At 37.2% G+C, this 26,173-nt stretch overlaps 2 protein-coding genes and 2 pseudogenes across 2 annotated transcripts; all 4 read left to right on the forward strand.

Annotated features, from left to right (window-relative positions):
• The first annotated feature begins 2,145 nt into the window (after positions 1 to 2,145).
• On the forward strand, positions 2,146 to 3,082 carry LOC119250789 (olfactory receptor 5W2-like; annotated as a pseudogene).
• A 1,427-nt stretch (positions 3,083 to 4,509) lies between these two features.
• LOC119250884 (olfactory receptor 8U8-like) lies at positions 4,510 to 6,098 on the forward strand (annotated as a pseudogene).
• A 4,203-nt stretch (positions 6,099 to 10,301) lies between these two features.
• LOC119250790 (olfactory receptor 5W2-like) lies at positions 10,302 to 11,234 on the forward strand. Its single transcript, XM_037518396.1, has one exon. It carries the CDS (start codon positions 10,305 to 10,307, stop codon positions 11,232 to 11,234), a length of 930 nt encoding a protein of 309 aa, XP_037374293.1. The 5' UTR covers positions 10,302 to 10,304.
• Positions 11,235 to 20,271: 9,037 nt separating this feature from the next.
• Positions 20,272 to 21,210, forward strand: LOC119250885 (olfactory receptor-like protein OLF2). Its single transcript, XM_037518465.1, has one exon. It carries the CDS (start codon positions 20,272 to 20,274, stop codon positions 21,208 to 21,210), a length of 939 nt encoding a protein of 312 aa, XP_037374362.1.
• The last annotated feature ends 4,963 nt before the right edge of the window (positions 21,211 to 26,173 follow it).

Here is a 26,173-nt window from a genome sequence, read left to right on the forward strand (position 1 = left end):
AAGCTGCCCGCAGCCTCTGCAGCGCTGGTTTGATACCCGGCTGCTCCCCCACCACCAGAGGAGGGTCTCACATGGCACGCAGACCTCTCCTGCCACCCGCTGCTCCCCTCAGCAGTGTATTTTGTCAGTCTGCCTGCTCTGTTCCCTTCTCTGGCTCTGGTGAATTCTCTCACCCTCCCACGCTTCTGACTGTACCCAGTGCTTGTATGAATAAATAAATAAATCTTTTATAAATAAATAAATTAATAAATAAATAAATATTTAGAAAGCAATTACTTTGCAATTCCTTGTGTTATGATTTCAGAAAATGTAAATATTGATCATATTCTTGAAGGCTTAAATCTAAAAGCAAAATTCCTATATGAATAAATACAATTCAATAGAGAGGGTGTACTAAGGGTAGAGATTGTGATAGAGTCACAAAGTCAATTAAATGTATATGAATTACATGTGTTGAAGATGGGAGGAAGAAAATGTTTGGTAACATTAATAGCAGATGGCATTAACAGAATATGTATATTCAGTTATTATTATTTATAGCACTGATAGTAGCCAAAATGTACAGAAAAATCAAATGCTCATCAACTGATGAGTACATCAACATAAGATATATCTGAAATGAAATACTTTTCAGTCAAAAAGTGATATGAACTTCTGACACTTGCAACAAATTCATGAACCTTGAAAATGTTATGCTGAGCAAAGGAAGCTTGATAAAAATAAAAACAGATAAAAGAGGATTCTGTTCATATGAGAAGCCTAGAATAGGCCAACACATAATATCATACATGTATATGAATTATATTACAAAAAATGATGATATACGATAGAAAATTAGTTAGCATTATTCATAAATACGGCCATGAAGGAGAATATTTTAAATTGGGAGAAACAAAATGAGCAATAGAAAGCATCTGGAAAGGATTAAGTGGGTTTGTTTGAATTTCACCATCTAATTAGCAGTTTTCTTCATAACATATAATAGTTAGCTGGTATATTGAAGCATTAAAACTCAGTCCTTTCTAAAATTGCTGCAGTGTTCACTGGGGAATACCTGAACCAGAAATGTAATTAATGCATGTTTGTATAACACCAAAGCCCAAGGCCAGTAGCTTCAGAGATTTAAGTCCCAAATGCCACCTGATAAAATAAAATGCTACCTGCCTGTTGTGCATCTACTCAGGACCTGCTCATCTCAGGTAAGTTCTGAGGTTTCCAAATTTAAAAAATAAATGGGGAAGGGGAACTTACCTTTTTTGAACAAAATGATATATTAGTAAATGAATAATTGTGTGCTTGCTTACTTAATTGAATGCATCCTGAAATTTGATGGTCACATTATTTTTTTCTTAGTACTAAAAGAATGTGACTGAAATGATTAGTATCCACAAAATAATATTTTAATTATTTGATATTAATATTTATTTAGTGAAAGGCCTTTATTCCTTCTATCAGGAGGCAGTATATGCATGAATGTAAGGTGTTGCTTGCTCTGTTTAATTTCAAGAGTAACTGAGGCATCACATGTCAAGTAACAACATGTGGAAGTAATCTCATCTGAACCATATGCCATGTAATTTGTAGAAGCGAATAGATCATCCACATTCCAACTAGAATATGTCATGTACACACACATGCGTACAAACTAGTGACATGCGCGTACCTACATATAAATTGAATAGTATACTATTCAAATACTATTTCCAAATACTATTTCCATTTTTAAGAAAAAAGTCTATTCAAAATCCAAAAGTGATGCAAATGTATATATATTGTCTACTATTTCCACTTATTTTTGCATTTTTCTTGGGTCAAGAGTCCCCCCATTTTTATATAGGTATACACTTGCAATAGGTAATAGGAAAAAACTGGAGAAACACAATTTTAATGAATTACTTCTAGATTTAAAAGAAAGTTCCTCAACTTAATTCACCCTGTCCCAGATATATATTATTGTAATATAGCTTGCATGGACTCTTTATAAAAGGTATGACTGGGTTATTTTCTGATTACAAAAAAAAGCATCTGAAAAAGAATATAGTGTTCACCTTAAATTTTCTTTTCTGGTGAATGTCCACAAAAGTTAAACATGTATCTATTATCTTTTCTTGATCATTTTCTCAAAAATTTAGATAAGAACAAAGAAGAATGGAGAAAGAAAATTGCTCTACCAACATGGAATTCATTTTCTTGGGAATTACTAATAATCCTGAAAAAAAAAGTGACCCTTTTCACCATATTTCTAGTCATTTATCTCATTACTCTTGTGGCAAATCTTGGAATGATCTTTCTAATTAGAATGGATGCCCAACTGCACACACCAATGTGCTTTTTCCTCAGTCACCTTGCTTTCTTGGACCTCTGCTATTCTGCAGCTGTCGGACCCAAAATGGTGGTGGACATCTTTGCCAAGAAAAAGTCAATCCCGTTTTTTGGCTGTGCTCTGCAATTCTTTGTTTTCTGTATCTTTGCAGATGCTGAGTGTCTACTGCTGGCAGTGATGGCCTTTGATCGGTACCAGGCCATCAGCATCCCCTTGCTCTACACAGTCAACATGTCCAGCAGGGTGTGTTACCTGCTGGTTGTTGGGGTATGCACAGTGGGAGTGGCAGACGCTCTGACACACAGGACCTTAACCTTCCGCTTATGTTTCTGTGGGTCAAATGAGGTTAACCGCTTCTTCTGTGATTTACCCCCGCTTTATGTCATCTCCTGCTCTAGTATAGAGGTCAATGAGTTAGCGTTATTCACCGTTTTTGGCTTCATTGAAGTGAGTACGATTTCAGGAGTTCTTGTCTCTTCTTGTTATATTTTCCTATCAGTCTTGAAAATCCGCTCTGCTGAGGGCAGGTTGAAAGCTTTCTCCTCCTGCACCTCCCACCTGATGGCCGTGGCCATCTTCCAGGGCACCATGCTCTTCATGTATTTCCGGCCGAGTTCTGCCTACTCCCTGGACCAGGACAAAATGGCCTCGTTGTTTTACACCCTTGTGATCCCCATGCTGAACCCCCTGATTTACAGTATATGGAACAAGGATGTGAAAGATGCCCTGGTAAAACTGAAAACTAAAACATGGTTTTAAAGATTTATGTTATGCATATATACCTATAGGCACATACAAGTGTTTGTTGCTCTGTTCATAGATTATATGATATACAAGAATGGTAATAATGTTCCAAAGTACTTAAATACACAACTATTTGTCCTAAAATGCAGTTCTGAAAATATTCCCCACGACTGTCATTCTTCATTTTGGTCTTCAATTTATTGATGCATGCTTTATTTTTAGAATGTTTTTCTCATCCTTCTAACAATACCATATTTACATTTGTTTAGTGTCTCATTTGAACATTATTCCAAGTACACTAAGATTTATTTTGTGTTCACCAAGCGATTCTTGTACATTTACTAGTTTTGAATTTCTTGATGAATCTAGCACTCTCTCATTGAATGTATCCTTTAATATAAAGGGATACCCAATTAACTGAGCACTAAAAAATCATAAGAACTATAATCTTTCATGAAGTAAAACACGGGGTAGTCAAAGACATAGAATGATGCTGAAATCTTGTATGCAAATGAATGTCTTCTCTCATTGGAAGTATCTTATTTCAGATATTAAATAATGCTACTCAGGGAAAGGAAAGGATCCTGGGCAATGATCTGATAGTCACATAGGTCTGTGAGTAGACAGTTGTATTTTTTTCAGAATTAAGTTTGACATGGTTAAGTTACAAAGATCAATGGAAAGTGCCTTAATAAATAACATCACTGTGTTTCAATTATAAAGTCCCCCAAAATTTCTTTCAGGAGGCTTTCCTTCCTTTCTTTCCTATTCAAGTGAGGTTGAATGATTATTTTTAGAGTTAGCAACAACTCTCTTCTTTAGTCACTGCTGTAATATCAGCTAGTATATTGAATTATTGCCTACAGTATGAAATTGTGGACAATCTTGCTGAAGAACTAAGCATTTCATTCTCGATATCTAAAGCACCTTCACAGTCTCTGAGGGCACTAATAGCAAAATATCTGCTTTATAATTGTTATGAAAGTTTATAAAATGGTTGTAGGTACTAAATAATGGATCTATAAAAGCTCACATATTTATTATATGAGAAAGAGAATTCATCTGTGTATGTTCTTAGTATTTGTGTCTTTATTTCCTCTCTGTTCTAGTTTCTTTTTTTTAAGATTTATTTATTTATGCATACAAGAGCTGGGGTACAGGCCAGAGGTGTGGGGGTAGAGGGTGAGAGGATTCACCAGAGACAGAGTGGGGAACAGAACAGGCAGATTGAACGAAGTACACTGCTGGGGGGAGCAGTGGGCGAGCCAGGAGTGGTCTGCTGCACCATGTGGGTTGCTCTCTGGCCGGCCGGGGATCGAACTCATGCTGCAGAGACTGCAGATTGCTTCATAGTGCTGTGCTTAACCCCTTGCGCCGCCAGGGAGGCCCATCTATGTTCTAGTTTCTAATGGTTAAACTCTGAATCATCCTGTTGAGATAATATGGATGTAGTCACATATTTAAGGGCCATGTAAGGCTCAAAGTTACTCAGTTGTTTATTATAGCTATAGAAACTAAAAATCTTGAATGTGTTATATTTTATAATAGCCATTTTTAAAAGCCTTTAAGTGAAACCATTTTTTTTAATTTATTTTTATATTCCCCATACAATTGCACCCCCCTTATTTAGACCCCAATCCCTCCTCTTCCCGCCCCCTACCCCCTTGTGTGTCTCTGGTTAATAGTTGTTTGTTGATTTTGATACTTCCTTTTTTTTAATATTTATTTATTTATTTATTCATGCACTGGGTACAGTCAGAAGTGCAGGAGGGTGAGAGGATTCACCAGAGACAGAGCGGGGAACAGAACGGCAGAAATACACTGCTGAGGGGAGCAGCAGGCACGGCAGGAGAGGTCTGTGTATCTTGTGGGACCCTCGCCGCAGATCAAACTGGTGCTGCAGAGGCTGCGGGCAGCTTCACAGCCCAGCGTTCAATCGCTGCACCACCAAGGGAGGCCCAGATTTTTTTCTTTCTTATAGTTATTATTTTTCCCAGTCCCTTATTTAGGTTTTCTAGATTCCTTTTATGAGTGAGACTATCTAGTATTTTTCTTTTTCTTTCTGGCTTATTTCACTGAGCATGATCCCTTCCGGCTCCATCCATGTTGCTGCAAATTGCATGAGTTTATCTTTTTTGATTGCTGATTAATATTCCATTATGTATATGTATCACATCATTTTAGAATGGAATTACATTCCAAGAAGTTTCTCTGGGTTTTGAAGAAACATTCTGCTGATCAAGGTGGATCCCAGACTCTACACATCCATGTATTATTTCCTGAGCAATCTGTCTTTCTGTGATGCCTGCTACTCCTCCTCTGTCTCTCCCAAGATGCTGGCTGATTTCTTATATGAGCAAAACAAGATCCCATATAATTTATGTGCTATGCAAATGTATTTTTGGGTAACCTTTGCAGTTGTGGAGTGCCTCATGCCGGCTGCATGGCTTATGACTGGTATGTTGCCATTTGCAACTCACTCCTGTACACAGTTGCCATGTCCAGAAGATTCTGCACCCAGTTAGTGGCTATCACTTACATAGTGGGCTTGGAGGATTCTGCAGTCTATACCACTTTAATTTTTTAATTAACATTCTGTACTTCCAATATCATCAATCACTTATTCTATGACATCCCTCCCCTGCTGGCCCTCACCACCTCAGATACATCCTTTCATGAGATGCTTTTGTTCACTGTTAGTAGCTTTATTCTGGGGTGCAGCATCATTACCATCTTCCTCTCCTACAACTACATCATTGATACCATCATGAGAATGAGCTCAGCGAAGGGAAGACACAAAACCTTCTCTACGTGTGCCTCACATTTGATGGCTATGTCTGTATTTCATGGCACGCTGCTGTAGTTGTACTTTTGACCCAGCTCGAGTTATTCCATGGACACGGACAAAATAACCTCTGTTTCCTACACAGTTGTCATCCCTATGTTAAACCCACTCATCTACAGCTTAAGGAATAAGTATGTGAAGGGTGCCCTGAAAAAAGCAATCAGCATTAAACTACATCTCTGGTAAACCTGGTTATTTTGCCCAAAGTACTTACTTAAATATTCTTTGTGCTAAGATTTATTTACTTTAGTATATCTTCCTTCATTCTCACCAGTACAACATTCTAGATATTTTCCATACTTATGTCTACATTGAGTCTGGGGAACCCTCATTATTGATCTTAATCTTCTTTCAATATAAAGAAGAATGTTAGTAGATTTGCTTTGGTAATGCAGATATAATTTTTTTTTCATCCCCTTCTCTTTCATGTTTGTGTACTAAAAAGATATGGTGGGCAAGTATCTCTTACTCCCTTGTCAAATCAGCTTTGCCACCTTCGGATTCCAAAATTGTTTTTAAAATCATGTATTTAATAAACTTGCTCATATAGCGGTGTAGTGCTTAAATTGGTTTGTTTATATACTTCTTATGTATTAGTATCACCTTGTAAATGGTCCAGTACCCTCTTAGAAATATATAGTAGTAGATAAAGGAGTAAATAAGAAGTCTTTTGTCTGAACATAATGGTTGATAAACTCAGGGCTAGTTACAGAGTTCAGCTCTACAATGCCAGAACATTTATTGGATAAAAGAATGCACACATCCTGCAAAATTAATCCCTTTATTTTATGTTATTTTATTCTAGTATTTTCATCTTAGATGAAATTCATCTAGGCTTCTTGTTTCTGGCCCAGGCTGAATAAAGGTCAAAGATGGGGATCATTTGATGTTGAGAACTTCTCGGATCTATTATTCCTTACTTTCTGCCCAGTTATATCAGGGGGAACCTTTGTTCATCATTATGTGAGTCACTGTCCTTGCCCTCACTCTGGAAAACAAATATGGCACTATTGACAACGGTACTGAAATTTATAAATGGGTACTGAGGGTAAAGACCTGGACCTTCTCCAAAGATCACTGGATAAGAGGACTTCATTTCCTTTAACATCTGCCTGTTATTTTTTTTTAATAATGTAAAAATGCCCAATTGATAGATTTTAACTTGTAAAGGAAAAATTATTAACAAGTATATACTCAATAGAATAAAACATGGTACAAGGTAGTATTTATATTAGCATCCATTTGTAATGACTTATTTCAGCTCTGTGTATCTGAGAAACACTAAATCCTTATACAAATCACATTTTTATTTATTTTTTTAAAGATTTATTTATTTATTTTATACAAGCACTGGGTACAGTCAGAAGTGCGGCAGGGTAAAAGAATTCACCAGAGCCAGAGCAGGGAACAGAACAGGCAGACCGAAGAAACTGCTGAGGGGAGCAGCGGGCGTGGCAGGAGAGGTCTGTTGCACCATATGGGACCCTCACTGGCAGCCGGGGATTGAACTGGCACTGCAGATGCTGTGGGCAGTTTTGCAGCCCATTGCTCAACCTCTGCCCCACCAGGGGAGGCCCAAATCACATTTTTATAGTGGTCATGACTGAGTTGCTGTATGTTAGGTAGCCATAAAATATGTTTTGATAATGCAATTAATTTAATGTCATATTCTTTCCTCATTTTAAGCAATTATAATCCAGATATGAAAAACATAATTTCATGTACTCAAGGATATTTGTTTTATTTAGTTTTCAAGAAATGAATATGGAGGTACTCTAGTTTCTGTCTGAATTATATTTTCATTTTAAGAAAATGATAATGGTGACAGTTTAAGTGCTGGACTTGTAGTGAGAGAGATCTGACTTCAAATCAGCAATGTATTGTCATTTACTGGTAGATGGTGACCATTTAACCTAGGTATAATTATCTTATTAAAGCTCAATTTCTTCATCTCCTTAATGTCAGGGTAACATATTCAGCATAAGAAAATATAAAGGCTAACATATACTATCCTACATGCATATGAATTATATTTTGAAAAATGAAGATACATCATTAAAGATTAATTAGTAATATTCATGAATATGGCCATGAAGGGAAAGAAATATGGGAAGAAACAAAAGGAACAATAGAAAGGATCTGGAAACGGTTAAGTAGAGTTCTATTTGAATTTCATTAGATAATTAGCAGTTTTCTTTATAACACATATTAGTTAGATGGCATATTGAAACATTAGAGCTCAGTCTTTGTTAAAGTTGTTGCTGTGCTCATTGGGGAATACCTGAACCAGAGGTGTAATTAATGACAAGTTTGCATCATAGCAAAGCCCAAAGCCAGTAGCTTCCGAGATTTAAATCCCAAATGCCACCTGATAAAATAAAAGTCAGATGCCTATTGTTCATCTATCTAAGACCTCCTCATCTCAGGTAAGTTCTGAGGTCTTCAACTTTAAAAAGTAAAGGGGAAGAAAGTGACCTTTTCAGAATAAAAATTGAGAGATTAGTAAATGAATCTGAAATTTAATGATCACATGTTATTTTTTATTCTCTAGAACTGAAAGTATCTGACAAAAATTAGTATCCACAAAGCAACATTTTAGTTATTTGATTTTAATATACACTTACTGGAAGGTCTTTATTTATTCCTTCAACCAGGAGGCAAGTTTATACATGAACTTAAGTAATTGAGGCACTACATGACAACCAGATGTGGAAATAAACTTAGGTGAACCAGATGTCATATTTACTTGTCTAAAAGAATATATCCATACACATTCCAATTTTATTATTTCAATATAGAAATACACACATAAAAACAAATGAAACTTATACAAAAATACATACAAATATAAGAAAGAGAGACCTATTTATCTCAGGAATATTCATTGTCCCAAATATCATTTCCAATTTTAAGATAAAATTCCATCAAAAATGCAATGAAATAAAATTTTTTCTGGAATTTTTATTTTTTACTTTTTTAATTTAAATTGTATTTTTATATTCCCCATACAATTGCAACCCCCTTATTTTGACCCCAAGCCCTCCTTTCCCCACCCCCATGGCCCCATAGAGTGTCTCTGGTTCATAGTTGTTTGTTGATTTTGACTTTATCTTTCTTATAGCTATTCTTTTTCCTGGTCCCTTATTTAGGTTTTCTATATTCCTGCTATGAGTGAGACCATCCGGTATTTTTTCTTTTTCTTTCTGGCTTATTTCGCTGAGCATGATCCCTTCCAGCGCCATCTACGTTGCTGCAAATTGCATGTGTTTATCTTTTTTGAACGCTGAGTAATATTCCATGGTATATATGTACCACATCTTGATCCAGTCATCCATTTTTGGGCATTTGGGTTGTTTCCAAAGCTTAGCTATTGTAAATAGTGCTGCTATAAACATAGGGGTGCAGGTGCTCTTTGGAATTGATGTTTCTGTGTCCTTTGGATAAATACCTAGGATTGGAATTGCTGGATCATATGGAAGCTCTATGTTTAGTAGGTCCAGAAATCTCCACACTACTCTCCATAGTGGTTGGACCAGTTTGCACTCCCACCAGCAGTGCAGGAGAGTTCCTTTTTCTCCACAACCTCGCCAACATTTGTTGTTGCTAGTTTTTTTAATATGTGCCATTCTCACTGGTGTAAGATGGTATCTCAATAAAAATTTAAAGACTGTTGTTTCCACTGCTTTTTAGGATTTTCCTATGGTAAAGGAATCCTCCTTAGATATGAGAATACATTCGCAATAAGTAATGAATATTGTGGCAATGATAAATTCAAGACAAAAAGTTAATAATGTTTGTTTTGTGTCCTAACAAATACTAAGGACAATAAAGAGCATGTAACATAGTTTTATTCCTTAGTATTGAGTATTATTCTCATTGTTTCTAAAACTAATACAAAAATCTTTTTTTAAACAATCATGTTTGCAGAATATAGCAATTTTAATCTTATTTTCTGTCCACGTGAATTATATCAAGCATATAAAATGTTTAGCTTCTTATTCTAACAGTCAACAATAGTGTTTCTTTCATATTATTCAGAATGCTCCAGGTAATTAGAAAGGTAAGGAAAATGAGAGTTGCAGAAAATCACATATCTCATGAATGACATCTAGATTTAAATAAAAGTTTCTCAACTTACCTAACTTATCTCAACTTATCTAACTTATCAAACAAATACAAGATATTTTTTATTTTCAAGTTGCTTGCATAATGTTCTTAAAGAGGTGTTACTGGTTTATTTAAAGACAGTTAAATAATAATACAAAAGAAAATCAAAAAAGGGAATTGTTTTAAGTCATAAAGACTTTTTTTTAAAAATGACAACAAAAGTAGATCATGTATCTTTCCTTTTCTCTATTATTTTCTCAAAAGTGTAGACAAGAACAAAGAAGAATGGAGAGAGGAAATTGCTCTGTCGCACACTTCAATTTCTTGGGAATTACTAATAATCCTGATAACAAGGTGATCCTATTTGCCTTATTTTTAATCACTTATCTCATTAATCTTATAGCAAATATGGGAATGATCTTTCTAATTATAATGGACTCTCAGCTGCACATGCCCATGTACTTTTTCCTCAGCCACCTTGCTTTCTGTGACCTGGGCTATTCGACAGCTGTTGGACCCAAGATGCTGATGGACATCTTTGCCAAGAACAAGTCAATCTCCTTGGTTGGCTGTGGTCTGCAATTCTTTTTTTTCTGTATCTTTATAGATTCCGAGTGTGTTCTTTTGGCAGTCATGGCCTTTGATAGGTACCAGGCCATCAGCAACCCCTTGTTCTACACAGTCAACATGTCCAGCAGGGTGTGCTCCCGGCTCCTGGCTGTGGTTTACACGGTGGCCTTGGGAGACACTCTGATACACACGACCTTAACCTTCTGCTTATGTTTCTGTGGGTCAAATGAGGTTAACCGCTTCTTCTGTTATTTACCCCCGCTTTATGTCATCTCCTGCTCTAGTATAGAGGTCAATGAGTTAGCGTTATTCACCGTTTTTGGCTTCATTGAACTGAGTATGATTTCAGGAGTTCTTGTCTCTTCTTGTTATATTTTCCTATCGGTCTTGAAAATCCGCTCTGCTGAGGGCAGGTTCAAAGCTTTCTCCACCTGCACCTCCCACCTGACGGCCGTGGCCATCTTCCAAGGCACCATGCTCTTCATGTACTTCCGGCCGAATTCTGCCTACTCCCTGGACCAGGACAAAATGGCCTCGTTGTTTTACACCCTTGTGATCCCCATGCTGAACCCCCTGATTTACAGTCTACGGAACAAGGACGTGAAAGATGCCCTGGTAAAACTGAAAACTAAAACGTGGTTTTAAAAGTTTATTTTATGTGCACACAAACACGTTGTGGTTGTTTCTGTAAAATTATATGGCAGATTGCAAGAGAAAGTTGTCTGAAATACTGTAATTTTATGATGTAAGTGTTTGTTTTAAAGTCCAATACAATAATGGTGCATTTGTCAAAGATGTAATGTGTATTATATGTGCAGAAATTGTATATGGTACATCCTATTTGTTGAAATCTTAGTTTTCTAATTTGGACAAACATTTATTTTTCTTTTTTTGCATTCAAACATTTATTCATTACACAAAACTTATTGCATGTTCACTAAATGAATTTTGTGTTTTTATGTGCTTTTTATTCACTGATGTATAAAGTACTTTTGTACTAATGAATCCTACAATCCAGATGAAGTAATTAACATTACAGACCAAGAAATTCCTTCATATTAAGCCATAGAATAACTGTGAAGTAATAACCATGGACATTATATCCAAAACAGAAGAAAAAGCCTAAGTCTAGTATAAAAGAAATATTTTGTTGGAAGGAGATCTTGACTCTCAGATCTGAAAAGATGCAAGTTCAGAGAGGAAATGATCTAAAAAGCTGCAAGTTTGGAGAGAAAATGCTAGTGGGAAGAGAATATGATGACTAAAGAGGCTTAAGGCAGATAAATCCACACCTTGAGGAAGTAGAAACCAATGATTTTCACTGAATGGATGGCCCTGGAGGGCATTAGAGTAAAAAACAAGTAAATCAAGGAGAAAGATAGACACTGTTTATTTTAGATATGTGTGAAATCTAAAAATGTGGAACTCAGAGAAGCAGAGAGTAGAGGGCTGAAATGGAATTGGGTGATATTGGTCAAAGATTGCAATCATTATGCTATGAGATGACCAAGCTCTGGGATCTGTTGTATGCATGGTGACTATAGTTACCAATAATGCACTGTACACTTGAAATTAGCTGAGAGTAGATCTTAAGTGTTTTCAAGACAACCAAATGGTAAATGTGGGGTGATGGATTTGTTTATTACTTTTATAGTGGTCATCATTTTACAAATTATACATTTATCTTAAACATACCCAATATTATTTGCCACTTTTATCTCAACAAACCTGAAAAATAATAAAATATTTTTATTTGGTTAGGTTATAAGAGCAATGGAAAAAGCATTGACAAAGTACACCATTGTGTTGTAATTACTAATGATTAACTCCTCCATCGACCCTCCAAGAACATTTCCAGGTCTTTCCCATTTTCTGCTCTTTTCAAAAGTTCCATGTAGTAGTTCATAGTCAACCATTTCATCATTGTGTTGTAAATTACTTCCTCCAGTAGGTATTTGTGATTTGTTTTTTAGGAATGCTCATTTCATATTTGGAGAGGTGAAGCTTTCCATGTCTGTTATCCAAGCACTGAAAGGTGTCATGGATACTAAGTGGGAAACAAGCAAATAAATAATAACATAAAAATACAGTATAACATTCATGTGTCTATATACATATATTTTTAAATAAATTTTATTTTTATATTCCCCATATACATATATTTTTTATTCAGGTGACATTGGTTTATACCTTTGCCTGTTTTACAGAGGTACAAATCTCCCCCTTCAGGTGTTGCTATTACACCATACTTACCCCAAAGCATCCACTGTCCATCCTCATATCCAAAGTGCATTGAGCTCCCTCCCCATTTTATTCTGTCCCTTCTCCCTTCACTTCTCCCTTTGGTAGACTCAGTTTTATAGTCATTTAACATTCTTATGTGTCTATTAGAAATTAGCAACACAGTTAAATAAGGGTGTAGAATGTGACAAGCAAATTATATATGTAAATAAATTATATATAAGTAAGCAATCCATATTTACTTACTTTAATAAAACAATATATATGTGACATACATAATACTTAAAACAACTTTTAAGAAAGTACACAAATTGCTGTGGATACTAAGATAATGTATATAAATACATACATATTCTTTATGCTAGAGGTAAAGAGGATTCATCTGTTTATGTACCTAATATGTGTGTATTTCAAAGTCTCTGCTCTAGTTACTGATGGTTAAAGCTCTGAATTATCATGTTGAGATAACATGTTTGTTGTCGTATATTTTAAGACCATTAGGAACTCTTCTATTTTTTTCTTAAAATATAAGTCACTCTTAACTATCCATTTACAAATACAGAACTTAAGAGTCACTGAATTTCTTAGATTTTCTAGTTGTTGTTTTTAAAGCTTATGTGTGTAAACATTTCAGGATTTATGTAAAACCCCATAAAACACATTTTAGTAGGGCCTTTAATAGGACCTGTTACAGTTATCATGCTGGGGAAAGAAAAAAATCTATGAATCTATGAATATGCTCTTATAATAGTTTTTAAGGGTTACTACCTGCATCATATTTTATTATCCCATGTTCTTTTGGATTGTTCAAAAATGCTACTTGTGCACAGTAAAGGAAGCATAATTTGAAATATATAAATACATGAAAAATAGACTGTGTGTGGATTGCTGTAAAACTGGGAGATGAAATTGTGTAATCTGCTTACCCACTCTCCTTATTGATACCTGTATGTTACAGCACCTCAAGACTGATTTGTTCTACGTAGTGACTTTTATCAGATATGGTGTATGTCAACTAGAGAGCAGAAACTTAGTCAGATAAATAGAAATCCAAATTTAGAACCAGCTTCTACACACCACATATTCAGGACATCAGTGAATCATACTATTGTCACAGGGTCCTTGAGATCTTCACTGAAAAAAATAAAGGAGGAAATACAGAGTTTTACATACAAGAGTATAGACTTGTAAGACATCAGGGAATGGGGAGGGATTTGTAAGTGGAGGTCTCCCCCAACATGGTGTGGGTTTGCATTTTATTAAGTAGCTAGCATGTGGGGAGAGGAGGGCTTGGCTGGTGGATAGAGCCTGCGATCCTATTTTGAGAGGTCCTCTAGTGGCATACACACAGTCACACAACATGCTTTTCACACTGGCATGTATTGTTAGCTTTTAAAATCTCAGCATGTTAATAAACACCTTGGTTAATTTGGTCAGGGTTTTCTCAATCATGCTTGCACAGTCAACATGTAGGTCTGGAGTCCCCGATCTTATGGGCTTTCTTATCTGCAACTATAAGGTCTGAAAAACATCTTGTGAAAGGAGATAATATTAACAGAGTTGGGTTTATAACAGTAAATTCTTGTGTCCTTCTGTTCTCCTTTACTCTGACATGTTGGGCCCCTTTAATCCACTTTCACTATAAATATCATTTTGCCTTCCTGTCCATCAATTTGATGCAAATGTGAATAATTTAAAGAACAATCTTTATGAAGTTATAGCAGCATGCACAAGGGAATATAAAGAAGTAGAAATCCAATTAACCACATGTTTACATAATGCTAATGGGTGAGGGCAGCAGCTTTAGAGATTTAAATCCCCAATGTCATTAAGGTAAAATAAAATGCATGCACTCTATACTGTTCATATGCCAGAGGCAAGCATAAGGAGGCTTGCTCACCATCCCTAGGTTTTTGAATCTACCCATTTCTAAAAAGAAGGACACAAAGCCTTGTATTTGCCACCCCCTCTGCCCCTGAGGCAAATGACCACCTGGTCAGGCAGGGTCTAAAGCTACAAAGTCACCAGGAGAAAAGTTCCAAGGCACTTCCCAGCAGAGAATTGCAAACTAGGAGGTAGGCAGGTTCTAGTGAGCTGGGACAGGAGGAGAATCCTGAAATTGACAATGTGCCATCCAAGGGGATAATTCACCATAAGGTCAGATGAGGGTTTCCACCATTCTTGGGGTGTCCCCACATGATCCCTCTTCCTCTTTGTTTTACACCAATATATACCAGCCATACCCGTTTCTCCCTCCTCCCCAGCTGCCCACCTCCATTCTGGAACTCTGGTTCATGGCATGCTGGGAGCTACAGTTCAGATTGTGTTAATGTGTTACTGAAGTCAAGGGTTCCCTCTCACCACATACATCCACAAATTGTCCACACCAAGTTGAAGATTCATATCAAGAGAATTTTATATACTTGAATCAAGCAAAGAGAACTCGAGATCTCACTCAAAGCACCCTCTGGGCTTATTGAAGGGAGTTAGGGTTTTTATAGGGTTATTGGTTATTTGGGCAAGGTGGAACATCTGGAATTGTGATGTGCCATAACAGCATAATTTCATGACCAGATCATGCCTCTGCATGGATGGCATATTCAGAAGATGGTGACTAAGAGACCCTCAGGTGGTAGTTTTATTGTGTAAGTGACTTTTAATAAACATGAAGTATTTGTTTGTTTGTTTGTTTGTTTTATGGTTTGTTTTAAAGATTTCTTTACTTATCCATACAAGAACTGGGATACAGGCCAGAGGTGCAGGAGGTGAGAAGATTTACCAGAGGCAGAGTAGGGAATAGAACAGGCAGACTGACTGAAATATACCACTGAGGGGAGCAGCAGGCGAGATAGGAGAGGTCTGCTGTGCCATGTGGGTAGCTCCCTGGCTGGCCAGGGATCGAACTCATGCTGCAAAGGCTCGGGATAGCTTTATAATGTGGTGCTTAACCCCTTGCACTACCAGGGAAGCCCAACATAGAGTAATTTTTAAGTCACCAAGGACACTCTGCACATATTGCCTCAGGGTTTCACCAGCTTGGAACCAAATGTCTACCTACCCTTATCTAAACAACCTTAAATAACTTGAAGTCTATTCCTGAGAATGCAGTATGATTTGTTACCTTCTGTCTCCTGGGTAACAAATATTATAGGTCCATTACTTCATAACAATTCCTTATTTCTGACCCAGACACTGTCATCCCTAATCATAATCCGGGATAATAGATTAGGATACATGTATAAAGATGCAAGCAATTAGCTTCATACTAAAAAGTTGGTTAGCAAAATTTGTTAAAACAGAAGAACAAAAAATATATTTTGTATGTGTGGACTCTTGTCAAAGAGGAAACAATTTTAGCCCAGTTTGAAAGTCTCTAGAGAAAAATGCTATGAACTGGGAAACAGCAATAGCAAAATTGGATCTGAGTCCCTACAATCAATTCTCAAAAGCTATACCTTCAACAAATCACTTTCCTTCTTTGGGTCTCAGTCTCCACTCTGGCAAAAGAAAGTTTTTAATTGGTGAATATGTATTATTCATATTGACATGATTATATCAATGCATAATGCATAGCTCACTTCTATATTTGAGGCAATTTTAAAAATAACTGGTGTGGGACTAAGTTACAATTCTGTTCATTTGACTTAAAATGTTATGAAAAGATGACACCACAGATTGCAGGATCCCCAATATAATCAACAAGTTTTCATTTAACTGATTTTCTAGCCTGCATTTTGACTTTAAGAGATACCTCAAGAAAGTGACTATTCTACTGTATTAGTTATCAGAGAAATAATGTACTCTATGTAATGACTAAAATTAAAATGATAGGCAAGATAGCTGCTGGTGATGTAGAAAAGCCACAGTATTCTCACTGCTAGCGTGTTATTGGCAGAGTGCATTGGCAGACAGCTTGGAAAACATTATGATAATGCTTACTAAATTTAAATTTACAAGTGTGCATGTGCATGCACATACAAAAACACACATGTGCACACACACACCCACATACACTTCCAAAACCTGGCTGATTTAGAAGTAGGACTTGAGGAATTTCAGGTCTCTGAATGGGTAATTTAATTACATCTGAATTTTTAAATGTCACTTTAACATAAATACACTACAATATCCTCTGACAGTATTTAACAGAGTCACCCTGAAGACTGCAGTGGGGGTAGGGAGGAATAAGCATAAGGTGGAAGCATGGGGGTTAAAGAGCTCACCAGGGACAGAGTGGAGAACAAAAAAAGAAAATTGATTGAAATACCCTGCAAGGGAGCAGATAACATGAACAAGGCAGATTTGTTTCATTGTGCTGTATTTAGGATTCTATTGTGAATGATTTCTAACAGATGCAAGGAAACTTAATGTCCATGAAACATTGAGTTGGCTTATCACCTCTGGGTTTCAGTTTTGCATTATATATTAAGCTTGTGAGAGAGAACTCCAAATCTGTGTTAATACATAAATTATATGGCATATATGCTGATAATAACAATATAAACTAGCTATGGTAAAAAGAACTAAATTGCTTTCATTTAACTGTAAGTGCCTTTGCTTTTGAAGGTCATATCTTATAATTTATTTTAAAGAACCACTTGGATGTGATAAATTATGTATATATTTTTCTATTTATATCAGATAAACTGCTCATTCACAAAAGTAGTGAAATAATCTAAAGGAATATTTTGCCTTCCTGATAGTTATACATATGTTTATTCTGATATCATTTTTGTTAAAAAATACTATAGACATAAACAATAAGTCAAAATAATAATTGTAGCAACAAATGTAGCAACCAATGTAGTGACAAATTCAGTTTTACTTAGGCAATATGCTTATGATCAGTTTTTTGCCAGTTACAAAAACTGTCATTTTGAGAATGTGTTGAATGGACGATTTGTGTATGTATGTATGCATAGCTGTGGGAGCATGCATAGGAATGTATTTGTTTGTAAATTAAGGAATTAATCATAATGCCTGCATGGTTGTTGGGTGCTCACAGACTGGAGACCTTTGCTCTTACTGAGTAAGGACCACAATGAGCAGTAAGACAGAGTGGGGCAAAGAAACAGCTTTTGACAATTGGTATTAGTATCAGACTGTTTATTACAATTCCCACACTATTAATTTTCCTCTATGGTGGAGAAATTTAACCATGTGATAAATAGGGTTATTACCAGTTATAAAATATGCAGAAGAAAATTTGGAAATAATTTTCTCCGATTCATCCTTTGGTATACTCTGTTGTATCAGTTTTGCTCATTTTAAAATAACATTAAATCATGGCCACCACATTTATTAAAAAAAAAAAAAAACAGCTTTTGAGCAATCCTGTATTTCTTTCTCGATTACCCTACCTGTATGGAATATGAATGGATAAACCAGGAATATGAGTGGATAAACCATATTACTGTACCTGTCTCTTACTCCTGAGAGACCAGGTGTTGAATACCCAGGGACCAGAGTCAGGATGCTTATATAATCCAGGGCAGTCAGGAGACCAGGCTGAACCACCCTGCAGACACACAAAGAGCTGGCAGTTCTGCGTCAGGTATTAATTTCATTTCTTGCCTTTTTCATTTACTTTTTAGGTTTTTATAATTTATCTTTTTTCAACTGAAGGTTGTTAGAAAATGAAAGGAAACTATGAAAGATTATACACATAATTATTTAATTACTTTTATTAATTCATATGTTATAAATACATCTGCAGTTATATAGCAGGGGATTAAAAGAGGAAGAAGTCTGGATTGTGGAGGTGCTCGAACACACTTAATTGCTTTTGCTAACTGAACTGTGCTTGATCATATTTTCAATAATTTCAATTTTATTTATTTATTTTTTCTTAAAGATTTTTTATTTATACAAGCACTGGGTACAGTCAGAAGTGCGGGAGGATGAGAGAATTCACCAAGCCAGAACAGGGAGCAGAGCAGGCAGAAGGACTGAAGTACACTGCTGAGGGGAGCAGCAGGTGGCAGGAGAGGTCTGTGCGCCATGCGGGACCCTCCTCTGGTGGCCGGGGAGCAGCCGGGGATCAAACCGGTGTCGCAGAGGCAGAGGGCAGCTTCACAACCCTGCACTCAACTGCTACGCCACCGGGGAGGCCCAATAATTTCAATTTTAAATGAGAGCATCTCAAAAAAAGATGTGTCTAGGGTAACTGATATTTAAATGATTTTTTTTAAAGATTTTTATTTTTTATTAAATACAAGAACTGGGGTAAAGGCCACAGGCACGGGAGGGTGAGAGAATTCATCAGAGAAAGAGTGGGGAGCAGAACAAGCAGACAGACTGAAATACACCGCTGAGGGGAGCAGTGGGCAAGACAGTAGAGGTCTGCTGTGCCATGTAGGCCAGCCGAGAATCACACCCATGCTGCAGAGGTTGCAGACAGCTTCACGGCACTGCGTTCAAGGCTGTGCCACCGGGGAGGCCCTTTAAATGAATTTAAGCTAAGATTTTGGAGACCTATTGTAAATAGTGCTGCAATAAACAGTGTACAGGTGTTATTTTGAATCAATGTTTTTGTGTCCTAGGTGTAGAATTGTCAGGTCATATAATAGCACTGTTTTTAGTAGACTGAGGAACCTCCAGACAGCTATCCTGGTAACAATCCAAATGCCCAAAAATAGATGACTGGATCAAGAAAATGTGGCATATATACACAATGGAATATTATTCAGCATTCAAAAAACATAAATTCATGCCATTTGCAGCAAAGTGAATGGAACTAGAAGGGATTATGCTCAGTGAAATAAGCCAGAAGGAAAAAGAAAAATATCGGATGGTTTCACTTATAGCAAGAATATAGGGGAACCAAATAAGACATGAGTGTGAAAAAATAATAACAGTATAAAACACAACAAAGCAAAAAGGGACAATTATAAATCAGAGACATACTGCAGAGAAGGAGGGAGAGGGATCCGAGGAGGGAGGGAGGAGCACAGGGGACTGAGGTGATGGTGCACGGGTGCATTGGTAAAGGAAACTATGGGGACTACACCTGAGGGAGCAGGGGGAAGCAAATATTGTTTAAAAATGAACAATGATGTAAAAAATTAATTAAAAAACAAACAATCTTTTTTTTTAAAATAAAGCAATATCTTATGTCACACACACACACACACACACACACACACAAGATTTTGGAGACCTGCCCACTGATGATTAGATCATTATTCCTATTTATATTTTCCCTTTTCCTCATCTGACATCAATTGTTGAGGAAATAATATTATAATATTATATTATATTATTATAATATTGTATGCTAACAAACTATGCTTAGTACTTGACAAATGTAAGCAATCTCAACATTTATTTATTTATATAGTAATGGATATATTCCAGTACAATTCCCTATAATGACAGTAAGATGAGATAAACCTACATTTGCATATTCTTATTTTACATCCAGATTTTCCAGGCCTGACAGATGGCTGCTGAGAACTGCACTGTGTTTACTGAGTTCATCTTCGTAGGACTTTCTGGAAGACAGGATGTGCAACAGGGGCTCTTTGTGTTCTTTCTGCTGGTTTATGGCATCACTGTGATCGCCAACCTAGGAATGATCCTGCTAATCAAGGTAGACTCCAGACTCCACACGCCCATGTATTACTTCCTGAGCAATCTGTCTATCTGTGATATCTGCTACTCCTCCTCTGTCTCTCCCAAGATACTGGCTGATTTCTTATCTGAGCAAAAGAGGATCCCATATAATTTTTGTGCCATGCAGATGTATTTTTGGGTAGCCTTTGCAGATGTAGAGTGCCTCATGCTGGCTGTCATGGCTTATGACCGGTATGTAGCCATTTGCAACCCACTCTTGTACACAGTTGCCATGTCCAGGAGACTCTGCACCCAGTTAGTGGCTATCACTTATGTAGCCGGGATGGTGGATTCTGCAATCCATACCTGCTTCACATTTCGATTGTCATTTTGCAATTCCAATATCATCAATCACTTCTTCTGTGATATCCCACCCTTGCTGGGCCTCTCTACCTCAGATACATCCATCAATGAGATACTGTTGTTTACTTTTGGTAGCTTTATTCTGGGGTGCAGCATTATTACCGTTTTCCTTTCCTACAGCTACATCATCATTACCATCATGAAAATGAGCTCAGCGGAGGGGAGACACAAAGCCTTCTCTACATGTGCCTCACATTTGGTGTCGGTGGCTATATTTCATGGCACACTGCTGTACATGTACTTTCGACCCAGCTCGAGTTATTCCATGGACACGGACAAAGTTACCTCTGTCTTCTACACAGTTGTCATCCCTATGTTAAACCCACTCATCTACAGCTTAAGGAATAAGGATGTGAAGGATGCCCTGAAAAAAGCAATCAGAACTAAAGTGTGTCCTGGTTAAAGCCATGGCATCTTATCCAGAATTATTTATTTAAATATTCTGAAAGCTAAAGTATAATTCTTTTGGCATGTCTTCCAGCCAAATCACTGATACAACTTTCTAGATATTTTCCATACTTCACATATGTCTACCATGATTTTATACTCTCATATGTGTAGGTAACAGTCATTATTGATCTCAGTCTTCTTTCAAAACTAAGAAGGATCATAGTAGATTTTCTGTTGTTTGCAGAGAGGATCTATTTTAGTTCCCTTCTGTCTTCCTGGATATGTCCCAGCAAGATATAAAGGGTGAGTATTTCTTACTCCAGTGTCAATGAAATGTAACCTCCATAAGATTCCATTTTATTTTAAGAAAAAAAATGGTTTCAATCAACTTACTAAGAAGGTAGTACAGTTATATAAATTAAGGTTGCATGTATTTCCCTATGCCCTAATATCACCTTGTAAATGCTCCATCACAGCCTTAAAAATATGATATTGAATAAATAAAATAAATAAGATGTCTCCTGCTTTAACTCAAATTTCCATAAATGCAAGGCCCAAGTTATCTTCTTCACCAATATTTCTATTTTTTTTTTTATTTACCATGCTTGGCTCTAGAATGCCATTCAAAACATTTATTGAATAAAAGATTGCATACCCCCTGAAAAATCGATGCAAAGAGACTTTTTATAAATAAATATAGATCCCTTGATTTGATTTGGTTTGATTCTAGTATGCTCGTCTTAGATGAAATCCATTTGTGCATTTTTGTTTTGACCCATGCTAATAAACATGAGGGAGGGAGATCATTTGACATTAAAAACTTTTCTTTATTTCTCATCATTCTGTCCCACTTATATCAGCAGAAACTTTGTTCATTATTCTGTCAATTCACCTACTTGCCTTTGATGGAGGTTAAGAGTAGAAAGGTTGGAAAGGAGGCACCATGAGATCAGAAACCCAGTTCACGCACTGTGGAGACCTGGAGGTGGGGGTAGAAGAGATTTACATAGTCCTTAATCCAGCTATAGAACTGAAAAAACCTTAGGCACCATCATCTAAATCATGAGGCACAGACCCAAGCTGGTGTCAGACTGCTGTAGAGAGTGTCATGGGGTGCAGACCAGGAGGTGGGGATATGGAGATGGAGGGGCATTGTAGAATCTCCAGTCCTTTTCAAAGTCTACATAGTTATTCAAAATCAACAAAAATTAACCACTTCACAAAGGAATGAGCCCCTCCCTAGAAGTCAGGACAATTTCCACACTGGCAAGGGGCAGTGGCCTTCTGCCTGCTTGAGCCTATGCAGGAGCTCCTTACCACTAACTCTCCATCCTCAGGGCAGCAGCCTCCTGCCCACCTGTGACCTGTGAACAAACAGGTGCTTCTCTTCACTGACCTCCCTCAGAATAGGCACCTCCTTCCAAGACAGCCCGCCTATATTATATAGCCTCTCTTTTAGCATACCTGTGCCTTTCTGGGTAGTTCTTTCTTCCCACTTGTGCTTGTGCAAACATTCTTTATCCCTTCCCTCTCTTTAATAATGATCCTGCACGTTTGGCTATAACTAACACCTTTGCTGGTTGAGAAATTTGCCGGAGAAACTCCCGGTGCTGGTGAAACTTTTCTCAGTTAACCCAAGGACCCCACTGTCTGAAACTAACATATCCTAAAAATGACTTCACCTTCACCACAGAAAACAGATATGGTGCTATTGAAAACTGTACTGAAATTCATGACTGGGCATTGGGGGTAAGCACCTGGATCTTTGCTAAAGTCCACTGGGAAAGAGAATTTCTTTTCCTTTGATGTGTTCATGACATTATATATATTAAAATTAAAATTTAAAAAATAAGAAATCCCTAATGCATATAGTTAAATTTGTAAGGGTAGAGTTATTAGCAGAATTATACATTGGGTGGAAGAAGCATAGAACAAAGTAATATTTGCATCAGTGTCCATTTGTAATGTTTTATTTGGGCTCTGTGTATCTAAGAAACAAACTGGAACCTTATTCCAAGTTTGGAAGGTTCTAAAACGGAACCCTATTCCAAAGAAAATTTTAATAGTGGTCATCACTGAGTATCTGGATTTAGGTAATTTAAAATGTATGCTAGCTCCCCTCCCCCGCCCACAGAGGCGGCACTCTCCGACCGGCAGAGAGGAGGAAAACAACAAACCAAAAGGCCCACAAGAACAAACGACGCAGCAAGCGGGACTGTGAGTGGAAAGGAACTATTGCAGCCACCACACCCCGTGAACGGGAGCTGTGGAGAACCCTGCAGGATCCGCCGCAGCGGTGAGCGACGGCTCCGGGCGCCATTAGAGAAGAACAAAGACCACGGGAGACGCGCACACAGCCCGGGCGGCCGGAAATTTCTTAAGACTGCTTGAAAAGGGCAGAAGGCTTCTGGAGGACCCAGTGGCCAGCCGGGAAGTTATTCCACGCCAGGCCCCTTCCGACCAGCAGTCTGAGCCCACAGAGGGAGTAGGCACCCACGTCCGGGGCAGACCGGGTGCGCAGAAGAGTGTGCCTGAAACCGGAGGCGCAGGGACTGCATCTCGCTTCGCCATTTGAGAACAGGGACATTTCTTCAGTAAAAACTGCCTAAAACCAGCAGAAAGCTCCCCCAGAAGACAGAGATGGCTCCTGGAAGAGCCAGAGGGGAGCGGAGAAGTTCACCCAAGATGTCAGTCAGTCCAAACAACACAGTGTCCCAACGCATACGACAAATTAGAAAACAGACAGTAGGGAGTAGAAGAACCACACACAACCTAACAACTCCTCAGGAAAGAAGCACACCACAAAAAGAAAACCACTCCCCAGATTGCAACAACAGCAACTTGGAAGAACTTCTGAGCCTTCCAGAAAGAGAATTTAAAATTGCCATGATTAAAAAAAGTGATAGATCAGAAGAAGGAAATTGAGTCCCTAAAGAGGGAAGTAAGAGAAATGCAGGAGATCAAAGAATTAATGGAGGAACTAAAGAACTCTGGGAAAAGCAATGAAAGCAGAATAGATGAAATGGAAGAACGAATAAGTAATCTTGAAGACACAGAAATAAAAAGAACCAAAACAGAAAAGGAAAGAGAAGTACGAAGGAAAAAGAATGAAGAAAGACTTCGGGAACTATCTGACTCCATGAGGAAAGGAAATATAAGAGTTATAGGAATTCCAGAAGGAGAGGAGAGAGATGTAGGAACAGAGAAAATATTCATGGATATAATTGAAGAGAACTTCCCAAATGCGAAGAAGGAGCTGAAAATTGATATACAAGAAGCAAGAAGAACACCAAACTTCCACAACGAAAGGAAAAACACAGCAAGACACATAATAGTAAAGCTCCCAAGAATCCAGGACAAGGAAAAAATAATGAAGCTGACAAGAGGGAAGAAACAGATAACATTCAAAGGAAAACCAATCAGGCTGACATCAGACTTCTCTGAAGAAACACTACGGGCAAGGAGAGAGTGGAGGGACATAGTCAACAGACTCCAAGAAAACAGATGCCAACCAAGAATACTCTATCCCGCAAAGCTCTCTTTCCTCCATGAAGAAAGAATATGGACCTTCCCAGACAAAGAGAAACTCCGGAATTTCATTGCGACTAAACCCCCACTCCAAAAAATACTACAAGGAATCCTAAAGCCAGAACCTCAGAGGGACGAATAACAACGAAAGAAGACCAAAAAAAAAAGTTATTAAAAGAATAAATAAATAAAATCAAAGGAAAGACAAACATAATGGCAAATACAGATGCTAACGTATCAATATTAACTCTAAATGTAAATGGACTAAACTCTTCAATAAAAAGACACAGAGTTGCAGCCTGGATTAAGAAACAAAACCCAACCTTTTGCTGTCTCCAGGAAACACATTTAGCTACAAAAGATAAAAATAGGCTCAAAGTCAAAGGATGGAAAACAATCCTACAAGCAAATGGGCCAAAAAAGAAAGCAGGAACAGCTATACTTATATCAGATAAAACAGACTTCAAACTCAAAAAAAAAAAAAGAGACCCCAATGGTCAGTACATTATGATTAAGGGACAATACTTCAAGAAGAAATAACACTCATTAACATATACTCACCAAACGAAAGAGCACCAAAATATATCAGACAACTGTTGTCCTCTCTGAAAACAGATATCAGAGAAAACAAATACGTAGTGGGAGATTTCAACACACCACTATCAACAATGGATAGATCAACAAGACAAAAAATAAGTAAAGAAACTAAAGCTCTAAATAAGGACCTAGAGCATTTGGGCATAACAGACATCTATAGAACACTAAACCCAAAAAAAACGGAGTACACATTTTTCTCAAGTGTACATGGATCATTCTCCAGGATCGATCACATACTGGGGCACAAGACAAACATCAACAGATACACCAAGATTGAAATCATACCAACCATCTTTTCTGACCACGAAGGCATCAAACTAGAAATAAATCATAAAAAGAAGGCAAGGAACTATCCTACCTCATGGAGATTAAAAGCCACACTACTGGAAGACCACTGGACTAACGAGGAGATCAAAGAAGAAATTAAAAATTCTTTGAATTGAATGACAAGGAGGACACCAATATCCTAAATGTATGGGATGCAGCAAAAGCAGTAATAAGAGGAAAATATATAGCAATAGAAGCTCACATCAAAAACAAGAAAGAACTCAAAGAAACAACCTAATCTCGAAGCTCAAAGATCTAGAAAAAGAACAACAAAAAACCCCAAAACCAGTAGAAGAAAAGAAATAATAAAAACCAAAGCAGAAATAAATGAAATTGAAACTAAAAAAACAATCCAAAAGATCAATGAAACCAAGAGCTGGTTCTTTGAAAAATAAATAAAATAGACAAACCCCTAGCCAGGCTCACAAAGGAAATAGGGAGAAAGCACAAATACACAGGATCATAAATGAAAGAGGAGAAATCACAACGGACACAGCAGAAATCAAAAGAATAATCAGTAACTA

Source organism: Talpa occidentalis, unplaced genomic scaffold (genome assembly GCF_014898055.3).
Source record: "Talpa occidentalis isolate TD23 unplaced genomic scaffold, MPIMG_talOcc4v2.1 talOcc4.18, whole genome shotgun sequence".
Taxonomy (NCBI): domain Eukaryota; kingdom Metazoa; phylum Chordata; class Mammalia; order Eulipotyphla; family Talpidae; genus Talpa; species Talpa occidentalis.